Consider the following 18666-nt stretch of genomic DNA (forward strand, 5'->3'; position numbering starts at 1 on the left):
TAAGGGATTAAAAATCTCCATAGTGGCAGTCTAACACTTGTGAATTGAGTTAGAGGATAATTGCCCTTAGTTTTGCTGAAGGTTACTGGTAGTTACATGTCCCATGAATGAGAAATAAACACCTATTCAATTTCCATTGCACACTACAGCACAGAACTTAATTTTACCTACAACGTTTAAAAATTCCCTAAGTTATTTCTACATAAAGTTTTAAGATGCATATACTTTCTTTTCATTCAGAATGTAATATATTAAAAATCAAAATTTATATTGCTATGTAACTTTAAAAGTATTCCCTTTATGCTACATTATTTTTTGCAATTTACAACACAACTCACACTAATAAAAAGGATTACTTTGAAGATATGTCAAAGTGAAAATATGGAAAGGAAAAGTAAACTAAATACATTATTTGTCATTTGATTTAAATAAGACTTTTGATACTATTTCCATACTTTTATGTTCATTGTTTTCAGAAGTTAATAATTATTCTTCATTGTCAAGAATTGGGTAATAGCTCACACGTTAAGATAAATAGTAGTTGAGCTTTTTTTTTTTAAACAAAAATACCAAAGTAATTAGTTGAATGACAAATTCACTGGAACAAATGCATTTTTTAAAAGAACATAAGTCTTAGCAAGAAATTTTTTTTTTTAGATAACTAAGAGCTTCTTCCCTTATAAATCAATCTCACAAAAATAAGTTATACAGTAAAAAAGATTCTCAGGAAAGAATATTTAATGATATGGAAAGATGCTTGCTTATAATATGATAAATGAAAAAGCTAGGTAGAAAACTATACCTACAGCATGATCCCAATTCAAGGAAAGAAACACATCTAGTCATTATTAGAGTCATAAGATGATAGACTGCTTTTCTTACTTTTCTGAAATTTTCTAAGGTCCTCTAATGAGGAAGTATATCTTCATAATCTCAAAAAAATTACAGCTAAAAAATAAGTGACTCATAATTGATTTTAAGAATTGTGGGCTCTTCAAACTTCAGATGGCATAATGAGTCTTCTGTTTGAAATGATGTAAAGAGGTATATCTCAGTCTTCCGGGGCCTTTCCACGAGGGATAAATGTTAGGCCTCCTACTGCTTCTAAAACTGATCATTGGAAGGGCCAGAAAACCTAAATTCAGACTCTTCTTTGTATTCACAAATCTATCTTGCTCTTAAAATAAGAGTGCAGCTTAGATCCAAAGGGCAATTTTAGGTGTGAAGCATATTGAGTTATTTTCCTTTCTACCCCCTGCCCAGTGAAAAGCAAAGATAAGGCTCAAAGAAATACATTCTGCTTATTGTTGCTGTTGTGTAGGAAAGTGGTTTGCTTGCAGGGAGGTCCAATAAAAATTGCTGACACTCAGACTCAACCAAAAAGCACCAACTGGCCTCTCCTATAGAATGTTCTCCCTATCTCCCAGAAAGCGTCCCTCATATGGAATTCTTAAGACTCTCTTTCTCTCAGAAGGCAGGATCAGTTTTACTGGTTTTCCATTCAAACATACCCTGCATCAGATTTAAACAAAACTGTATCATTTTCTTTACTCTATAATAGTATGGTTGGATTGTTCACACAGACTGCAATGACGCTGGCCAAAAGCGGATGTGACTTTTTGATGCTAACTGAAGGTTACTGAGTCCTGAAAAACCTTAGTCACAGGTGGTCTTGGGCTTATTCTCCCGAGTTGGAAAAATCATTGCCATATCCTGGACAAGACTCTGGATTGGGGGTCAGAAGATTGCTATTAGCCAGCTAAAGAACTTGGAACAAAAAATCTTTCCTCTTCAGGTCTCAATTTCATCATATATAGAATGAGGATGGGCTGTAGTACATTATTCTTAAGAGCTCTTTAAACTCACCTCTGAGCTCCTTCTGCAAAGGCAAACAACCGATCATGGTTCTTTTATCTAAATATATACGAAGAGAAACAAACTTTTGAAACCCGTAAAGATTGCTTGGTGGCAAGAAAATAAAATTTGAAGTTTTGAATCAGACACAAAAGAAAGGTATGGCAGTAAGCCCAAAGCAGTTGAGACTATGAGCTCTGGGTTGGATTTTGGGTTCCAAACCAAATTCCTTCACTTACTCTTTGTGAGATCTTGGCCAAGCCACTGTATCTCTTTCAGTCTCCAGCCCTTTATCTCTACAAGGGAGATAATTTCATAAGGTTGCAATAAGAATAAATGAGAATTATGTAAACCACCTGGCATATTAAATAAATGCTGATTCCTCCCTTCCCTTCCAAATCCTCTATAGTGAGCTCTCCTGACTTAACTCTATCCATCTACAAAATGGTATAACATTAGCCATCAGCAGCAGTTGCTAGAGGCAGCAAGATGAATAGGCTATGGAGGGGAAAAAACAACTAAAAAGTGAACTCCTGGAGTTCCTAGGGCGGTTTCACTTGCTGCCCTGCACTAAGCTTCGTGAGCATTAAGAAAAGGAAGTGCTCTGCCTTCAAAACAGAGTGAGAAGATACCATGTCTATTGTAATGCCCAACTCATTCAATCTCAAAATGAAAATTTTCTTTCAGCCAAAGTCTTGGATTTTCAAATACTCACAACTCACAGGCTGGTTTCCTTTGTAAAGGACCAGGAGGAGAAAAGAAGCTTTCTCCTATGGTGGACGGCCCTGAGGCTGGCTGCTGGTGCAGAAGACACACCTGTCCTTCCAACTGTCCAGCTTCCCAGCCCTCAAACAGCAGGCTGCTAGGAGAGCAAGGGCAATTTTATTTATTTTCCTTTCTCCTCTTTAAAGGTGATTTTCTTAAAACTGTACAGCTTGTTACTATTGTTGAGTTGTGACTCCCTAGAGGATTATACATTTCCAAGCATGAAAGCATCTGTGTGGCAATAAAACATGCAACATTCCCCAACCACTTCATTTTTTTTTTAATTAAGAAAAGAAAAGTTACAGCCTCCCACAAAGTGATGTTCCGATGAGCACATCCCCCAGCAAGCCTTTCAAAATACTCTGAGAAAGGGCCCTGGGCCTAGTAAACCAGAGCCTCTGGAGGCCCCATCCCATGGGTTCAGTTTCTGACAGAAGCCATGTGCCAGGACCCACAATGAGTGGAATTATAATCTGCGTAGCAATCAGGTCTTCTCCCAGCTGACCATCCAGAAAACAACATTGTACCCATCATACTTTTAAGGGAAGGAATTAAAAAGAAACCAAACAGCCCCAGAGAGATGGAAACATTCGAAAACCAGAGGAAAGTCTTCTGTTAAGTAGTATGAAAGATCCAGGTTTCCCAAATGGCATTTAAGGCATTGGCAAGAAAGGCTGATTTCTCCCAGAGGGGCCCCAGCTTTGATGCCCAAACTGCCCTCAAACATCAGGCTGTGTGCATTTTTGTATAGCAGGATACCCTCAGGCGAGACAACCATAAATAGCTTAAATCAAGAATAGGAGATTCCATCTGTTTCTGGAGTATTTCAGCAGCACCTGCTTTCAAGGTAAAAATCTGGGAGCTGTCCCCACAGCCTTCCTTCCCAACTCCCTTCCCCATCCCCCATAGACTTATTTTATACCAAAGCAGCTAAAACACAATCCAAAAGGGCTTCTGCCACTGCACCTGCCTAAGGAAAGAGTCCTTTGATTCTTCTCCTAAACTGTATGTGTTGGAGCAGTTAGAGAGAGAAGCCGAAGTTCTCAAAAGCAGACTCTATTACTTCTAGCTTCTTTTTCTCTGAGAAAACTGAGCTTTCCTGTTTATAGTAGAAATGAGTACAATACAGATGAAAAAAGGATGCGACAGTTGTTCCTGTCATTAAGACAGAAAGTGTTCCAGAAGGAGGATGGTTCTCACTTAACACAATTAACGTTTAAACATAAGCCCACATGCCAACTTGCATGGAAAGAAGGACAATAACTCCCCAACGAGGGCCAAGGAACACATTTCATTAAGGTATAATTAAAAAAGAAAAAAAAAAAAAAACCACTAAAGTTGAGGCTTGAAAATTCCAATCTAAATCAGGTGTTACTCCCAAAGTGATGTGCAGCATCCCTCTAACAATAACCAGAAAATCCCAAGCCTGTGTAGATAGCAATTTCATGTACAAAAGCCACTTTACCCTTGGTGTAAAAACAATATTTCTAACGCCTGCCCCAGACTATTGCATGGCACGCCATTTTCTATGGGATAAATCCAAAATCTTGAGCGTGTCCCACAAGGGCTTTCACAGCCTGGCCCCAAGACTTTTATGGCATCATCTCTTGCTGTCACCCTCTCATCAGAATTCTCATCATTCTTTCATCTTGCTATACCTTTCATTTCTCTGGGCCTTTGTGTACCAGTTCTCACTGCCCAGAGAGCTTTTCTCCCTTTTTCCTCCAGGCAAGCCCCCATTGATTCTCTAAGACCCAGTTTAACTGGAACCCATCAGCAACACTTTCTCTAATTCTCCAAGTCAGACACGGGCACTGCCTAATCTGTGACCCCAAAGAACCCTACACATACATATTTTTTAAAATAGCACTTACCACATTATATTTTAATTACTTGTTTACAGAGTCCCTTCCCAAAGATTAAGTGGCTCCTAAGACAGTAAGTGTAGTAGAAGTGAAATGGGAAGTGGGTATCAAAATCAGAGGTGGCCTGGGAACAGTGCACCCAGAAATATATTCAATTTTATATTTGGTAAAGGACAAAAAGTATACATTGTTTTCAGTTTGAAATACCAAGTTCAGAAAATTCAGCTCACCAAAATCTTGGATGAATATGACATCTGAAAGGTTCTCATATGGGGAGCTGGGGCTAGATCTCTGTGTCTATTTTAAGGGACCCCGAGGTAAATAAAGGCCAAAGACCACGTGTTATACATTGCTCATTCCTGGTATATACTAGACACAAAGACACTAATTGAATAAAAACTTTAAATGTTAAATTAAAAAAATTTTAGATACCATCTTGATGAAACAAGTTACTTCTTCCCAAAATGTATAATAGGTTCTGAACAATCCTATTTGGGTATAAAGATAGTTACTCAAGCTTTCTCAAGAGCTGAAATAAGATCCCTATATATACAGGAGAAAATTGTAGAACACAAATATTTTTAAAGTTCCTTTATAAAGAGTAAAGAAATTTAATATTGTGTGGCTTATCTTCCATAATCTACTCCCCCCAACCCCAAGCAATACAGTTATGGCTTTGAACTCTGGTGTTCCTTCTGTTCATCCGAAACAAGAAGTTGGCTATAAATAGCATATTTCATTACAGTTTTAGCCTTGATGGGTCATGTGTTATTTGGGCAAATAGAAGCCACGAGAAAAGTGATCTAGGTCACTCTGTCTTACGATATTTGAAAGATTTCAGAGGTAAATACTTATTATATCTTAGACTCAGATGGTGCTATCTAAAAATGCTAAAATACTTTCTCAGATTCCTGGGTTTATAATGAAGAACAACTAACTTACCCGTAACTCCTGTTCTCCTAGCTGGTGCTTTTAATCTAGTATTAACTAGATTATTTAACTAGCAGCTAGTTAAATAATATAATGGTGACTCTCAAGGTAAATTAAAATGCTTTAATAGAGAGAACCAGTCAATTGTGGGAAGAAATAGTGCATTTGACTTTATATACCATGGTACTTTCATTAACAAGACTTATACTTCAGTACAACTACATCTCTGTCAAGGTTAGCTGGTGACAAGAATTCAAACCAACTTTGAAAAAATGTTTAAAAATAAACTCAGAGATTCAGCCTTTCAAAAAACAAGTATTACTAAGTGTCTACTATATGCAGACATTCTTAAATACACTTTGGGTGTATTTATGAACAAAACAAACAAAGGTAAGAATTCCAAGCTTTCATGGAGCTTACATTCTAGGGGGGAGGGACAACGCCCCTAACAATGAACCTAATAAGTTATATTGAATAAAGGATGTCTAAGAACCTTTCATTGTGAAATTAAGTTCAAATTTTGTAAATACTGATGACCTAGTCTTTTATGGACATAATGTCTGTCCACTGTGCCATTGAATCTCCACTGTGACACTCAAAGGTGCACCTCTTATGACTAACATGAATTGTTTGGTAATATGAACCAATAACTGAATTTCATATTTTCTCTTTGAACTAGTGTCCAATGTGGCCTGTCCTCTCACTCAGAGCCCTCAGTATCCGTTTCCTGTTCTTCCAACCGAATGGAATGGATTTCCCTGTCTCTGAAAGCCATGCACACAATATCTTGGTGGAGCACTACACTAAGTGCTGGGGATGCAGAGTTGTTTAAGACACAATCTTTACCCCTAAAGAGTTAACTGTTCAATAGGAGAAACACAAAGGAAGATCAAGGCTTATGAGTGTGTAACTGAAGTGTGCAAAGCATGCTGGGTGCATCCAGAGGATGGGATGAGTACCTCTGCCTGGAGAAGGCTACTCTGAGAAGAGCCCAAGATGAGTCTGGGAGGATGGGTAAATGCGTGAAGGCAGAAAGGTCCAGTCGTTCATATGGGCCAGGAAGCATATGAGCTCGGGACAGCAGCCAGAGAGAAAGTGACCCTAAGAAGCTAAATCCTAGAACAGCGGAGGCTATGTCTGCACAGATGCCATCACTAGGAACTACATCCCTCATGGGAAAAAATGGAAAACAAAAGTAAAGGTGGCTTCTGAGCAGACTTGAGCTAGAGTACTAGGCACACTGAGAAAGGTGACTGGACCTCAAGACACAGGTTAACTAAAGGAAGGAGACCAAACAGCAAAAGAGGATGATGCTTATAATGTAACCCAGACCCAAATCCCACCCATGTTCTCTTGGCAGACTTCTCCACTCTCCACTGGACATGTCACCAACCAGTCATCCAGGGTTAACAGAAGCCGTTCCACTCATATGCTAGTCTCGACCCAGCAATGTTTCCAAACCAAGCACAGGGAAAGTGCCATTTTGTGTGCCCTGTATATAAGCAAAAGCTGGATAAGATAAAGAGAGCCTTCCGCCCTCATGTTAAATACCCATGAAATGCATGTCCCAGAATTCACAGAAGACTATTTTTAACTACAGCCACTATCCTCTGGCACTAGATTATCAATAGTAAGAAGACACTATGCCATGGGATCATTCTATGTGTTATATATAGCATATTATAGCATGATCATCTGTCTCCCCAGCTCATCTTGGGAACTCTTCAAGGACAGGGACTAGCTAATAGTAGGCATTCAATTAAGGGCTGACAAACAAATTAATGAATTAACCCACCAAATTTTTTTCCATAGTTCCAAGCTAGTATAACAGACAGAAAACACACAAATTGCTGTTATTTTTCATTCTAAATGATGACAGCAAGAGGCTATTCAACTAGCTTCTCGCAAACATGAAGTCCATGGCCCTACATGTAGACACACAGAGTCAAACGCCAGAATCAGATGCGAGCAATCTTTAAATTTAAATTTTTAAATAAACAGCTTTCCACTCTCTGAAATTTGCTGAGAGAATGCAATAATGGCAATTCAAGAGTCCCCTTTCCCCCAACACACACATCCAGGCTTTGAAAGAAACATCGTAACCCAAAACACCATGGGACAAAAACCTTTCTGCAAAACTTCAAGAACTTGGTTTAAACCCTCATCTCCTTTGAATGACTACATAAATATGCAGTGTCCTAGCCAAGGCTGAAATATAACATTAGACAAAAATGGAAGAGAAAATTTTCTTTAAAAAAACACTGTTAAATAAAAAAGTAAGTAATAAATTACATCAGAGTCTAATACCCTGGGCAGGCAATCCTTGGGCCTAGACTACCGAGGTGTGCTGGAGAGCAGCAGCCTCACAAAGCAGCCGGCTTTGTGCCTCCTTCTTAAGGTCTTTCCAGCAGTTGTTCTCTAGCGCCCAAATCAGATGCTATGCTTGATGAAGAAGAAAGTTGATTTCACTGATTAAAAATAATAATGATAATAAGATTTGTGTAGAGAAATGCAGAAGTAGCAGTCCTGACTGAGAGTTATCGAGCTCAGGCACTTTGAAAGTCAGCCCTCACCCCCTCATGCTGTGAGGGTGTGTGTGTTTGGGAGGCAGGGAGGTCTCTTCTTAGTGAGGAGGAGAAGAAAGTGCAGAGACTAGTACACCAGAGAACTACCCTTTCTGGAATTCATAGAGGGTCTGGCCTCTTATCCCCAGGCCCAAGCCTGGGGACCCGGGTTTTGTCAGGGGCGCCTCCCTGCTGTCCTGCCCTGAGCTGTTGCACATGAGCAGAGAGAGACAGGAGGCAGGCCCCTCTGACACCTACTTAACCGAGGCAGATGGGGAGGAGGGTGTGTGGGATGCCTTTACCACCCCCCTCAGGAGGCTCCCAGCAGGAGCCCAGAGCCAGCAGCTCCAAAACCAGATTTCCACACATCCTCCCACCCCAGAACATGCCTTACGTCTCTGGCAGGAGGAAACAGAGCAGTAAGCAAGTATGATTCTAGTGTATGAAGGGGGTTTTAGAAGACCTAAAGAAGCCTTCTTATAGGATTCTGCACTTTTTTCAAACCTCTACAGAGGGAGCCAAGTTGGGAAACAGTTACTCACTCATTGACCCAAAGGGGGCAGGGGTGTTACTCTGAGAAGGACACAATCAGTGTCTGCAAGACGTCCTGAGCTACAGACACATACTTTATTAATAATCTTACATACACAAAATGTCCAAGGGAAAGCCTAACAGGCTAATTTCTGACAGCTCCAGATAACAGCAGGAGGAACTGAAGCCATGCTGATTCTCCAGCTTCTACACACTCCCCAGAAGCAATGATCCCTTTTCCCACCCAAGGGATGTGATACAAATAAATAAATACAATTATCTGTAGAACTTAAAGTGCAAGGACAACATTGTGAAGTCCTTCGCCCCAAGTGCAGTGACTTTTGGGAAACAGATAGGAAAATAAAAAGAACAGCTGGAAAATTTAATTACAGAAGAACAACGCAAATGCTGACACTGTTTCACATAACTAGCCAATAGCCAAAGCCATTTTCCTTACCTTAAGATACAGAAGCAACTCTTGGCTCCTGAAGATAAGCGGCAGAACCCGAATCTCTGTTTGCTGTCAATGTCAGTGAGCACAAACGTGAAGTTCTGGCCAACTTGGCTAACTGTGAGGCTGCAGCAAAGACAGAACAAAGGGGAAAATGAATGTGCAGTAAGTTTCCTGATAAAGTATCTAATCACAACAAGTCGTTGAACCTGTAACATTTCCTTTCTCAGTGGAATTCTTTATAAATGAACTTAAAATTTACACACTTCAAGGGAACAGACTGTGAGCTAGTATTTAAAAACAAAAAAAAAGACAGCAAGCAGTGACCACGTCATCACAGCTACCAAACCTCCTACTTACTGAGCTCAGGCAGGTGTCCCTGTTGAACACTGCATCCAGTTCTGAAAGGTGCATTCTATTAACCTCATTTTATAGATGAAGAAATAACCTAGAGTGGCACTGCCTAAGGTGCCAGCTGGTAAACTGCAAAAAGCTGAATTTTAAACCTAGACCTATCTGATGCCAAAGCCCTCTCTGCCAGCTCGCTGGTAATGCTACTCACTTGATCATTCCTCTAGTTCAGAAAATAACAGGGATTGCAAAAGCAGAATTGAAGTACCAGCCACAAAGTTAGACACCATCTCATTTACTCTCCCAGCAACCCTGGAATTTAGCGGATGTTCCCATTTTACAGAAAAGGAAACTATAGAACTGAATAGGTAAATAACTGAATCAAGTTCACAGAGCTACTAAGGGGAGGACCTGGAATTCAAGAGGGCAAGGTTAGCTGTTATTTTCCTAAATTCCTGTATCTTTCATAATTTCCAAACTTATGAGGAATATATTTTATATTTTACAGGACAGAAATAGCAAATGTCTTATCAATGCAAGGTATTTTCTAAGAAATGGAAACAAGGTTTTAAAGAAAAACATTTAAGATAAAAGCTAAAAATTCCTGCATCAACACAAAAATCAGCAAACCACACATAAAAACATCTGCTTCAAAAAATTAAAAAGCATATTACTAATCACATTAATCTAGAAACTCTTTTTTAAAGTTATAAAATGTTTAAAAAATCCACTTTTTAAAATCAGTTTACCAGTTAGCTTAGATTCCTTTTTAAAAAGAAGTTAAATATTACAAATTCTAATACACAAATTTATGCTAACATAATATTTTAGAATGTGACATTGAATTATTCAAAGGAACTCATTAACTAGTATTGTATCTTATACAGAACATATTTTACAAAATATACTCAAATTGATAAAATATTCAAATTGATGCTCTCACCTATAATCTGCTATAAATTGTCAGTAGAAATGAAAAATCATGGTTCACCAGGCCTTTTCCAAAGGCAGACTGATTGAGTTTTTTGATAGGATGTGAATTAAGTTTTCAAATATGGATAGCCTTTTTTAAAAAAACTCCCTTATACAGGCCACATAAGAAAATTAAAGAGACTTTCAAGGTATTCCAGGACAAAAGGTCAATGGACCCTACTGGTCATACTAAAGGAAACAATTCCAGCCCTGGAGGAGTGGTTAGAGAGTACAAGAAAATAATTCAGAAAGAAAAGAATGTTCCAACTCTCCTTTTTAACTAGGAAGGTGAACAAAAACAAGGTAGCAATTTAAAAGCAATGTGGTAATAAAACAGGTGTAAGTAAGTAATGCTATCCCTCCACCTTACACAAGCCAGGAGAAGGAACACATTTCTATAAAAGTTATAGAGCTGTCAAGGGGACACCAAACTACCTTCTTATGGCTGTTATGTTTTATCTATAAAGCTTGGATACTGTGTTACTATGGTGATTTAATACTATGTTTTAAAGGGGGATTATATGATTAATTTTAACAAGGTTGAGAACTAAAGATGCGTGAGAAACAGGATTCTAGCTCACATAATTAAAGTGATTGGGGAAAAAAGTGGGCCTCATTGGGGGAGGGGGAAAACCTGTATTATTGAAATATTTAAACCAACAGGTCAGGATGATTCTAAGTTACAAATAAGGTCATGCTTTTATGAAATACTATTATGTGATCATATAAAATGTGACTGTTCATTATTTTAACTCAGGGTTTGATTTCACTTCTAGACTGTTTAAAAAGAAGCATCCTAGAAGGAAAGGGTATTGATAGGACTAGATGAAAAGAAAACACCCAGGATTTCTAGGAAAAGGACACAGAAGGAACACAACTTGGTTTGTGATTTGAATGTCATTAATTTCTCTATTATCTTTTCACTACCTTTAAAAAGGCTGAAAATTCTTTCAGCTACATTGTAGGCTCAAAGAAAGATTCATTACTCATTTACTTCGTTCAAATCACAATTCAATCACTTGCTAACTGGGCCTTAATTTAGCAAGTTACTTAACCTCTAAGTAGCTCAGTTTCTTCTCCTGGAAACTACCACCCAACCCAAAGCATATTTGAGGAATAAGTGAGATAAGCATTTGGTATAAAGGCTAGACCATAGTAGGAACAATTAATAAAAGAGATACAAGCTGCTACCATCTGAATGAAAACTAAAATTCATATTAAAATCATCCATTTGCTTAGAATCTTCCTGACTGACTCAGCTTTGTAATACTTGTAAGTGGAGAAGGGAAGGCTGCCTTTCTTTCCTCTCTATCGCATCTTTTCAGCAAGGGGGAGTCCTCTGGGTGACCAAGTGAGTTACTCATTCTTGCATTAAAGTGAAAAAGATTCTTTTTGGGGTGCCACAACTTAGAAGGGGACACATCATTCTCAGTTGATTCACCTTTTAAATTCCTAGTAGGGTGAAGTACAAGTCATTAAGAGCCCCAGACCATTAAACTCTAAAATATTTTTTCCTTGGACACTCAAATTAACAGTCAGATTGAGTTCAGATTAACTCAAAGGAGTCTGAATCTTCAAGGAATTTGTCATTCCCTCTCTACTATTTCTCCATAAAAATGACTTTGGGGAAAGGGTTGGTTTCCTTAAATGCTGCAGTTTTTGTGATTACCTCCAGGATCAGAATCCATGCATTTTTTTACAGGAATCAGAGATTTCATGATGATTAAAGGTAGCGGGAATCATAGAAACCATCTCATCCAATTCTCTTGTTTCATAGATGGGGAAACTGAGGCTCAGGATGTTTTGTTGTGGTGGTGGTTTGGGTTTGCTTTTTTCAAAGTAACCAGGACCAAAATAAAAACCCAAGCCCAATTCTGGTTCAAAGTCCTTTCCATTCTGCCATGCTGCACCAAACACAATGAAAACCCTCCCAAGAAGTTGTCAACTCGGTTTAAGGAAATCAGGTATGTGAGGAATTCAAATAGTTGTCTCATCAAACAGACTAGCTACACTTCCCACTAAGCAAGAGAAACCAAATTTGAGTATTTCCAGAATTAAGCCAGGAGACCAGGACCAAAATCACCCTCAGCTGTGCTTCCCATGCCTAGGTGAATACGGAAAACAGAGGAGAAAAGTAATGACCATTCCAACCACAGACTTTAAAATTCATGCTGCCTCTTAAATGCCTGTCAGCCACTCAAGACCCCTCCTACAGCATTTTGCCTAATATTTAAGTTATTTATAGGTTCAGTGTATAAATGGCATGAAGCAAGTGGGTGGATAGTTTGATTCCAATCTTCCAGTGAGAAATCAGATTTTCTATATCAGCCTCACTTTTAAGTTTAGTTACCCATCTTACAAACTGAGCAACTATATTGGGCACCATAACATCCATCCTGCTGTGGAGCTTCCGGTCTAGTTGGAGAAGCATAATAAACTCAAAGCATACAGCTTGTGTTAGTGTTACATGAAACGAAAGAAAGAACAAAGACAGAAGAAAATGGAAGAGAAGGAAAAGCCCTACGGAGACAATGTGGTCAGAGACAGCTTCTCAAAAATGATGACAATACTGACCTAAAGCATGGGATGGAGCAGCCACTCCACCAGCAGGGCACTGGGTGTTTCAGGCAGAGAAAGAGCTGCACAGAGATTCTTCAGCTGGAAAGAGCTGGGCATGTTCAAGATACTAAAAGGTCACCAGTACAGTTAAGGCCCCAGAGACATGGAGGAAGTGGCTTAAGAAGGTGCTAGATTGGGCTTCCCTGGTGGCGCAGTGGTTGAGAATCTGCCTGCTAATGCAGGGGACACGGGTTCGAGCCCTGGTCTAGGAAGATCCCACATGCCGCGGAGCAACCAGGACTGAGCCTGCGCGTCTGGAGCCTGTGCTCCGCAACAAGAGAGGCCGCGATAGTGAGAGGCCCGCACACCGCGATGAAGAGTGGCCCCCGCTTGCCACAACTAGAGAAAGCCCTCACACATAAACGAAGACCCAACACAGCCAAAAATAAATATTAAAAAAAATAAATTAAAAAAAAATTGCAAATACTCATGTTCTTATAAACATCTGATATGATTTCATTGTTTAAAAAAAAAAAAAAAAAGAAGGTGCTAGATAAAGCAAGCACCAGATCATGCAGAGAGCCCCATAGACCATGGTAAAGAATTAGGATTGGCTGATTGATTGATTAATAAGGGTAATGGAAAGGTATTGAATGATTTTAATCAAGAGAATAACAGTCTGGTCTACAGTTCTAAAAATTTTATCTGACTCTTACGTGCAGAACAGTTTGGAAGAAGGCAAAAGTAGAAACAGAGGAAACAGTCAGGAGGCTAGAGCAATAGTCCAGGTGAGATTGGATGGTGGCTTAACTCTTGTAGTGAGAGTGAAAATGCATCAGGTGGATAGATCCAAGTTAGAGCCAGCAGGTGGACTGAGATGGAGTAAAAAGGCAGCATATTACCATTTAATGGTAGGAAAGTCTAACGTGTTTGGGAAGAGTTCCAAGAGTTTTATTTGGGACATGTTAAGTCTAAGAAACCTGTAAATAGAAATGTCCAGTACATAGCTGAACATACTATGTAGGAAATCAGGGGAAAAGTTTGGGCTGGAGCTATAAATTTGGAAATCATCTATACAAAGATGGTATTTAACACCATGGTAAAGGATAACATCACTTAGGAAGAGAATTGAGAGAAACAGAAGAGGATCCAGGACTAAGTTACAGAAATACCAATTTAGAGGATGGGTAGAGAAGAGACCATCAAAGAAGAAAAGAAGAACCACCAGGCAGAACAAGCAGGAGGGAGTGGTCGACCAAATCCACAGGCATCAAGATAAGAGAAAAAAATGTCGATTGAATTGAGCAACATGGAGGTTTTAGACAGTCTTGATAAGAAAAGCTCTAGTAGAATGAAGCTGAAGAGGGCTGAGCAATAAATTAAAATGTGTAGGTAACTCTTCCAAGAAGTGGAGAATTAGGCAGTAATTGAATGGGAATGAAGAGTCAAAGATGGGTATTATTTTTAGGATGGAGGAATACCAGAGCTTGTTTTTAAGCTGTTGGGAATGATTCAATAGAGGCAGAGACTTATGATGCAGGAGAAAGAAGATGAAACAGTAAGGTGTGGACTTTGGATTAGAATCCCAGATATGCCACTCACTATGGATGTGAGCACAGGCAAGTTACTGCACCTCTCTGAGCCTCATCTCTAAAATGGGAATAATACTTACCTTGCAAAGTGGTTTTGAGGATTAGAAATAATGTATACAAAGTAACTGGCGTCTAATAGGTACACAATGAAAATAATTACTATTGTTATGAAATTATAAAATTTGAGAGATGGAATAGAAATATTTTGCTGTTCTGTTTATTACAGCTTCCTAGCAATTACCTGTTGGGCCATCTACTGCAAGGCATCCATAAGAGCTGCTTCTCCTTTCCTTCACTGTATATGAGACATCAGGCAGGAATCAAGTTTTATCAAACTACCACATCTCCCAACCTTTAGTTACATGAGCCTCAAAGTTTCTTTCCATAAACACAACTTTCATCTGCCTAAGACTCGAGTTTTTCACATTCCCTACTCAAAGATCCAAGTGGCAAAAATGGCATTGACCCAAAATGCCTGGGGACCAAGAGTAGGTCACACACTCTGCTCGAGAAACTCACTGGATAATTCTAAGAACAGAGATCCCTCCACTCCCGTATCTCCATGAGCCTGACAATGTAAAAATGAATCATAACTGGAGAATGAAAAAGTATCAAAACAAAACAAAGAATCAAAACTAGAAGGAACAGCAGAGATCTAGTTCAATTCCCTCATTTCATCCATGAAGAAACTAAGGTACTCATGGGAGAGGCCACTTGCCTCACGGCACAGAGCAAGTCAACGGCAGAACCAAAACTGTAACCTAGGTCTCCTGGTTGATACCCTCGATGCTTTGTCCACTAAAGCCCAATTGCTTCATGGTTCTCAAATGTTACAGAAAATGACCATGGGGCACAGCTTAACCAAGAGCTTACGCTAAACCAAGGGACTAAACCAACAGTAGAAAACAAGGGATGCAAGTGGCCAAATGGATTCAGTTTTGAAAAGCACAGCAGGATGAATGTATAGAAGTGGAAGCGAGAGGAGAGGTCTGGGCAGACACATACTGATGCACTAATCATGCGCCTTAGTTTCATTTTCTTTCAATTATCTGAATAAAAATGGGTTTCATTGTCTTCAGTTATCTGAATTTTCTACTTTTTTACAATAACTACATATTGCCTTTGAAATAAATGTTAAGAGTTTGCTTGGTGACTTTCTTTGTGGTGTGATGGATCTAACAACGGCAGTATGATATAGAACAAGTATGATGGAACTGGAAGTCAGACAAACGTGGGTTCCCACAGCAGCTCCGCCACTTACCAATGGTGGGACCTTGGGCACATTAGCGAACCTATCTGAGCCTCTGTTTCCTCATATGTGGCATTATGATAATGACAACCTTGCAAATGTGTAAGATTTTAATGCAGGAAAAGAACACAACACAATGCGTGGCACATAACAGATACATAATAAAATGGTAAATAGCATTTGAACCACATTTGCATCTGTGATTACATCCTAAATCATTAAACTACGCCTCTGCCCTTGAAAAGATGTCATTTCACTTCATGCTCATGTCACTTGTGTGTACTAGTATAATTAATAGGACAACTGAATCGTAGCTGGTTTTCTGGGTTCTGAAAGAAGATAAGCACAAACATGGAGAAGAATAGCTTTTCCATCATCCAGTGAGTCTCTTGAGTGCTTTGACTAACTGAAGCAGGTTGCCAGCTATCAAGAGCAAGTAAGTAGCACCACAATATGAAATGGTATTCAAATCTTTTTTATTTTTTTGAAGAGACTGCTATCATCAATAATAAAAACTTTTTGAGAGCGATACAGGAATCTCAGCGCTGTCATTTCACTGCTCCTTTCCACCAAGTGCTTCAAGTACAGGGTAGGGTAGAAATAACTCTTGCTTGGGAATAAGATTATCCGTCCCCCCACCCCCCAGTTCTGTAATTACATAGCTGTGACATAAGGAAGTCATTTCGCCTCTATGGATCTTACTTTCCCTTCTGTAAAATGGGATGCTTAAGCCAGATGAATTTCAGCTTTAAAATCCTGTGGTCTTATTCCCACACATTTTCAAGGCCTCCTGTAGTCAGAGCCCAAGCTCTTAGGCACACATTACCCTCTCAGCAGGAGGTTCCATCTGCTCTGGCCAAATGATCTCTAGATCTCTAGGCTCATTCGCGGTTTCTCCTCTACCTTGCTCTTCAGTGCATGTGGGGTGTTGGGCTCTCCCTTCCACTTACCCCCTTCTTGCTGTCCTTGCAGTCTCAACACAAGCCTCACCCACTATATGATGTTTTCTCTGACCATCTCAGTCTTTCCCAACCTCATTATCCTTTTGGATAGATATTGTTTACTGTGTCTTTACAATACATTCTGGACTAGACTGAGAAACGCATGGACAGCAGAGCTCCAAGTCTGATACAATTTCCATACCACCCAACATAATGCTACACATTCTGAACCTTCCTTTGCTCTTTTGTAAAAGAGATACCACCGCCACCTATCTCCTAGAGTTGCTGGGAAGAATAAATGAGGTATTACTGTAAAAATGTCCAGCATGTTGACTAGAATCAATTAAGAACTGAAATACTAATTTCCTTCTTTACCTCCCTCTATTTGGTGACTAGTCTTCCCACAAGGTGGTCTACTGAGAAATGTACTCATTTGGGAGATGGATGTCTAGACTGTGCTAGCAGCCTAAGCGGACCTTGGGCAAGTCACAATTTCTCTACAGCTTAGATTTCTTCCAATGACGATAACAGCACTTGTTCTCATCTTTTATGACAGGAGAATAAAATGAGATAACACATGAGAAAGCACTTTCTTTTGAAGAGCTACCAGCATTATTATTTTTCATAAGTCCTAGTTTCAGAAAGAAAAACCTTAAAACAACAGAAGAGACAGCAAGATGTCAATGTTAATGGGTGATTTGATGACGACTGTGAAAATCCCACTCTTGATATAGACTAGAAATGTCAAAAAGTTGTATTTACTGTTCCTTGAGGTAGAAAAGCACAGATACTGAAAAGATTAGGTAGCTTTCTTTTTTGAACGTAATCACTCGGGGCATTACTCATCTCCCATGCCGACATATTTTCTAAGTCAAACAACATCATAAATACCTCTGGGGGGCTTTGTGGGCCTCGGAATCTGGGCATATCTATTTGACAGTGCTAACTGCGAGCTAATAATAAACAGTGACATTAGAACCTTTGTATTTTTTGTAAACAAACTTAATTATTATTATCTCTTCTGCAGTGGAGTATGCCACAGTTAGAAGTGGGGCAACAGAAGAGAAAAAATATAGTCCCCCAACTAAAGTGATTTTTTTGTATCAATAAAAGTTATCAATGCCTACAGGGTGCATAATACAATACAATGTAAGAAAGAACCATTGTATACAGTAAAGATTAAAATATATCCATAAAGAGACATTTCTGTCCCAAATTGTTTTGTGAAAAAAAAATGAGGAACACGATTAGGGGAAGGTAATTTGGAGAGAAGCGTTTTAGAAGAAAGATGTTTTTCTAACAAAATAAAGACATCAGCCGTTACTGGTGACAAAACAGACTTTAGCACTATAACTTAAGGACTCTGTTTTTCTTCCATTTCAGAATGTAATCACCCAGACAGGTAGGTAAGTAAAGATGTGTGTGTGGCATGAGATAGTGTGTGTGTGTGTGTGTGTGTGTGTGTGTGTGTGTGTGTGTGTGTGTGTGTGTGTGTTGGGAGGGATTTAATCTCATTGCTTATTTCTTCTAATACTAGTTTATAAAGTCAATTAAGGAATACCTATCCAAAACAGATCACCACTCTTATCAAGGAGTCATGTAAAAATATATTCTTATCTTTCTTTGTTAAATACCTAGCCACATTTTAAAAACATTTCACCTTTATTAATTTGTATAAATATGCCCTTGCCATAATTTGTAATACATTTTATAAGCAACTGGAGGAGATTTCATGCATCACTAATTCATACATATAAATGTGAAGTTTGCATTAAACGTCTCTAAACAAAACCCTACTTCCTTGCTATTTTTAGAAGGAATAGGATAAAGAAGAGACAAGAAGACTCTCATTACAAAGGCTGACCCTCTTAAAATTAAGGCTATTCTGTTTTGAGCATCAACCTGCTACTAAAACAGCCCTGGTACCAGGATTTTAAAAGGCCCGAGTCTGGAAATACTACAATGGTTGATTGGCTTTAAAAAATAACATGTTAGAACCACAGAAAACAGTGATTATAAGTGGCTGGCAACATTCCAAAGCT

General features: G+C 39.0%; 1 protein-coding gene across 9 annotated transcripts in view; it reads right to left on the minus strand.

Moving 5' to 3' along the window:
- The window catches only part of DENND1A (DENN domain containing 1A), a 537868-nt gene that overhangs the window by 348751 nt on the left and 170451 nt on the right, over positions 1-18666 (minus strand). For all 9 annotated transcript variants that reach the window (XM_007194701.2, XM_007194703.2, XM_007194700.2 and 6 more), the window contains one exon: positions 8967-9086. In XM_007194701.2, coding sequence (XP_007194763.2) covers positions 8967-9086 — 120 coding nt within the window. The remainder of the gene's footprint in view (positions 1-8966; positions 9087-18666) is intronic.

Source organism: Balaenoptera acutorostrata, chromosome 6, assembly GCF_949987535.1.
Source record: "Balaenoptera acutorostrata chromosome 6, mBalAcu1.1, whole genome shotgun sequence".
Classification (NCBI taxonomy): Eukaryota; Metazoa; Chordata; class Mammalia; order Artiodactyla; family Balaenopteridae; genus Balaenoptera; species Balaenoptera acutorostrata.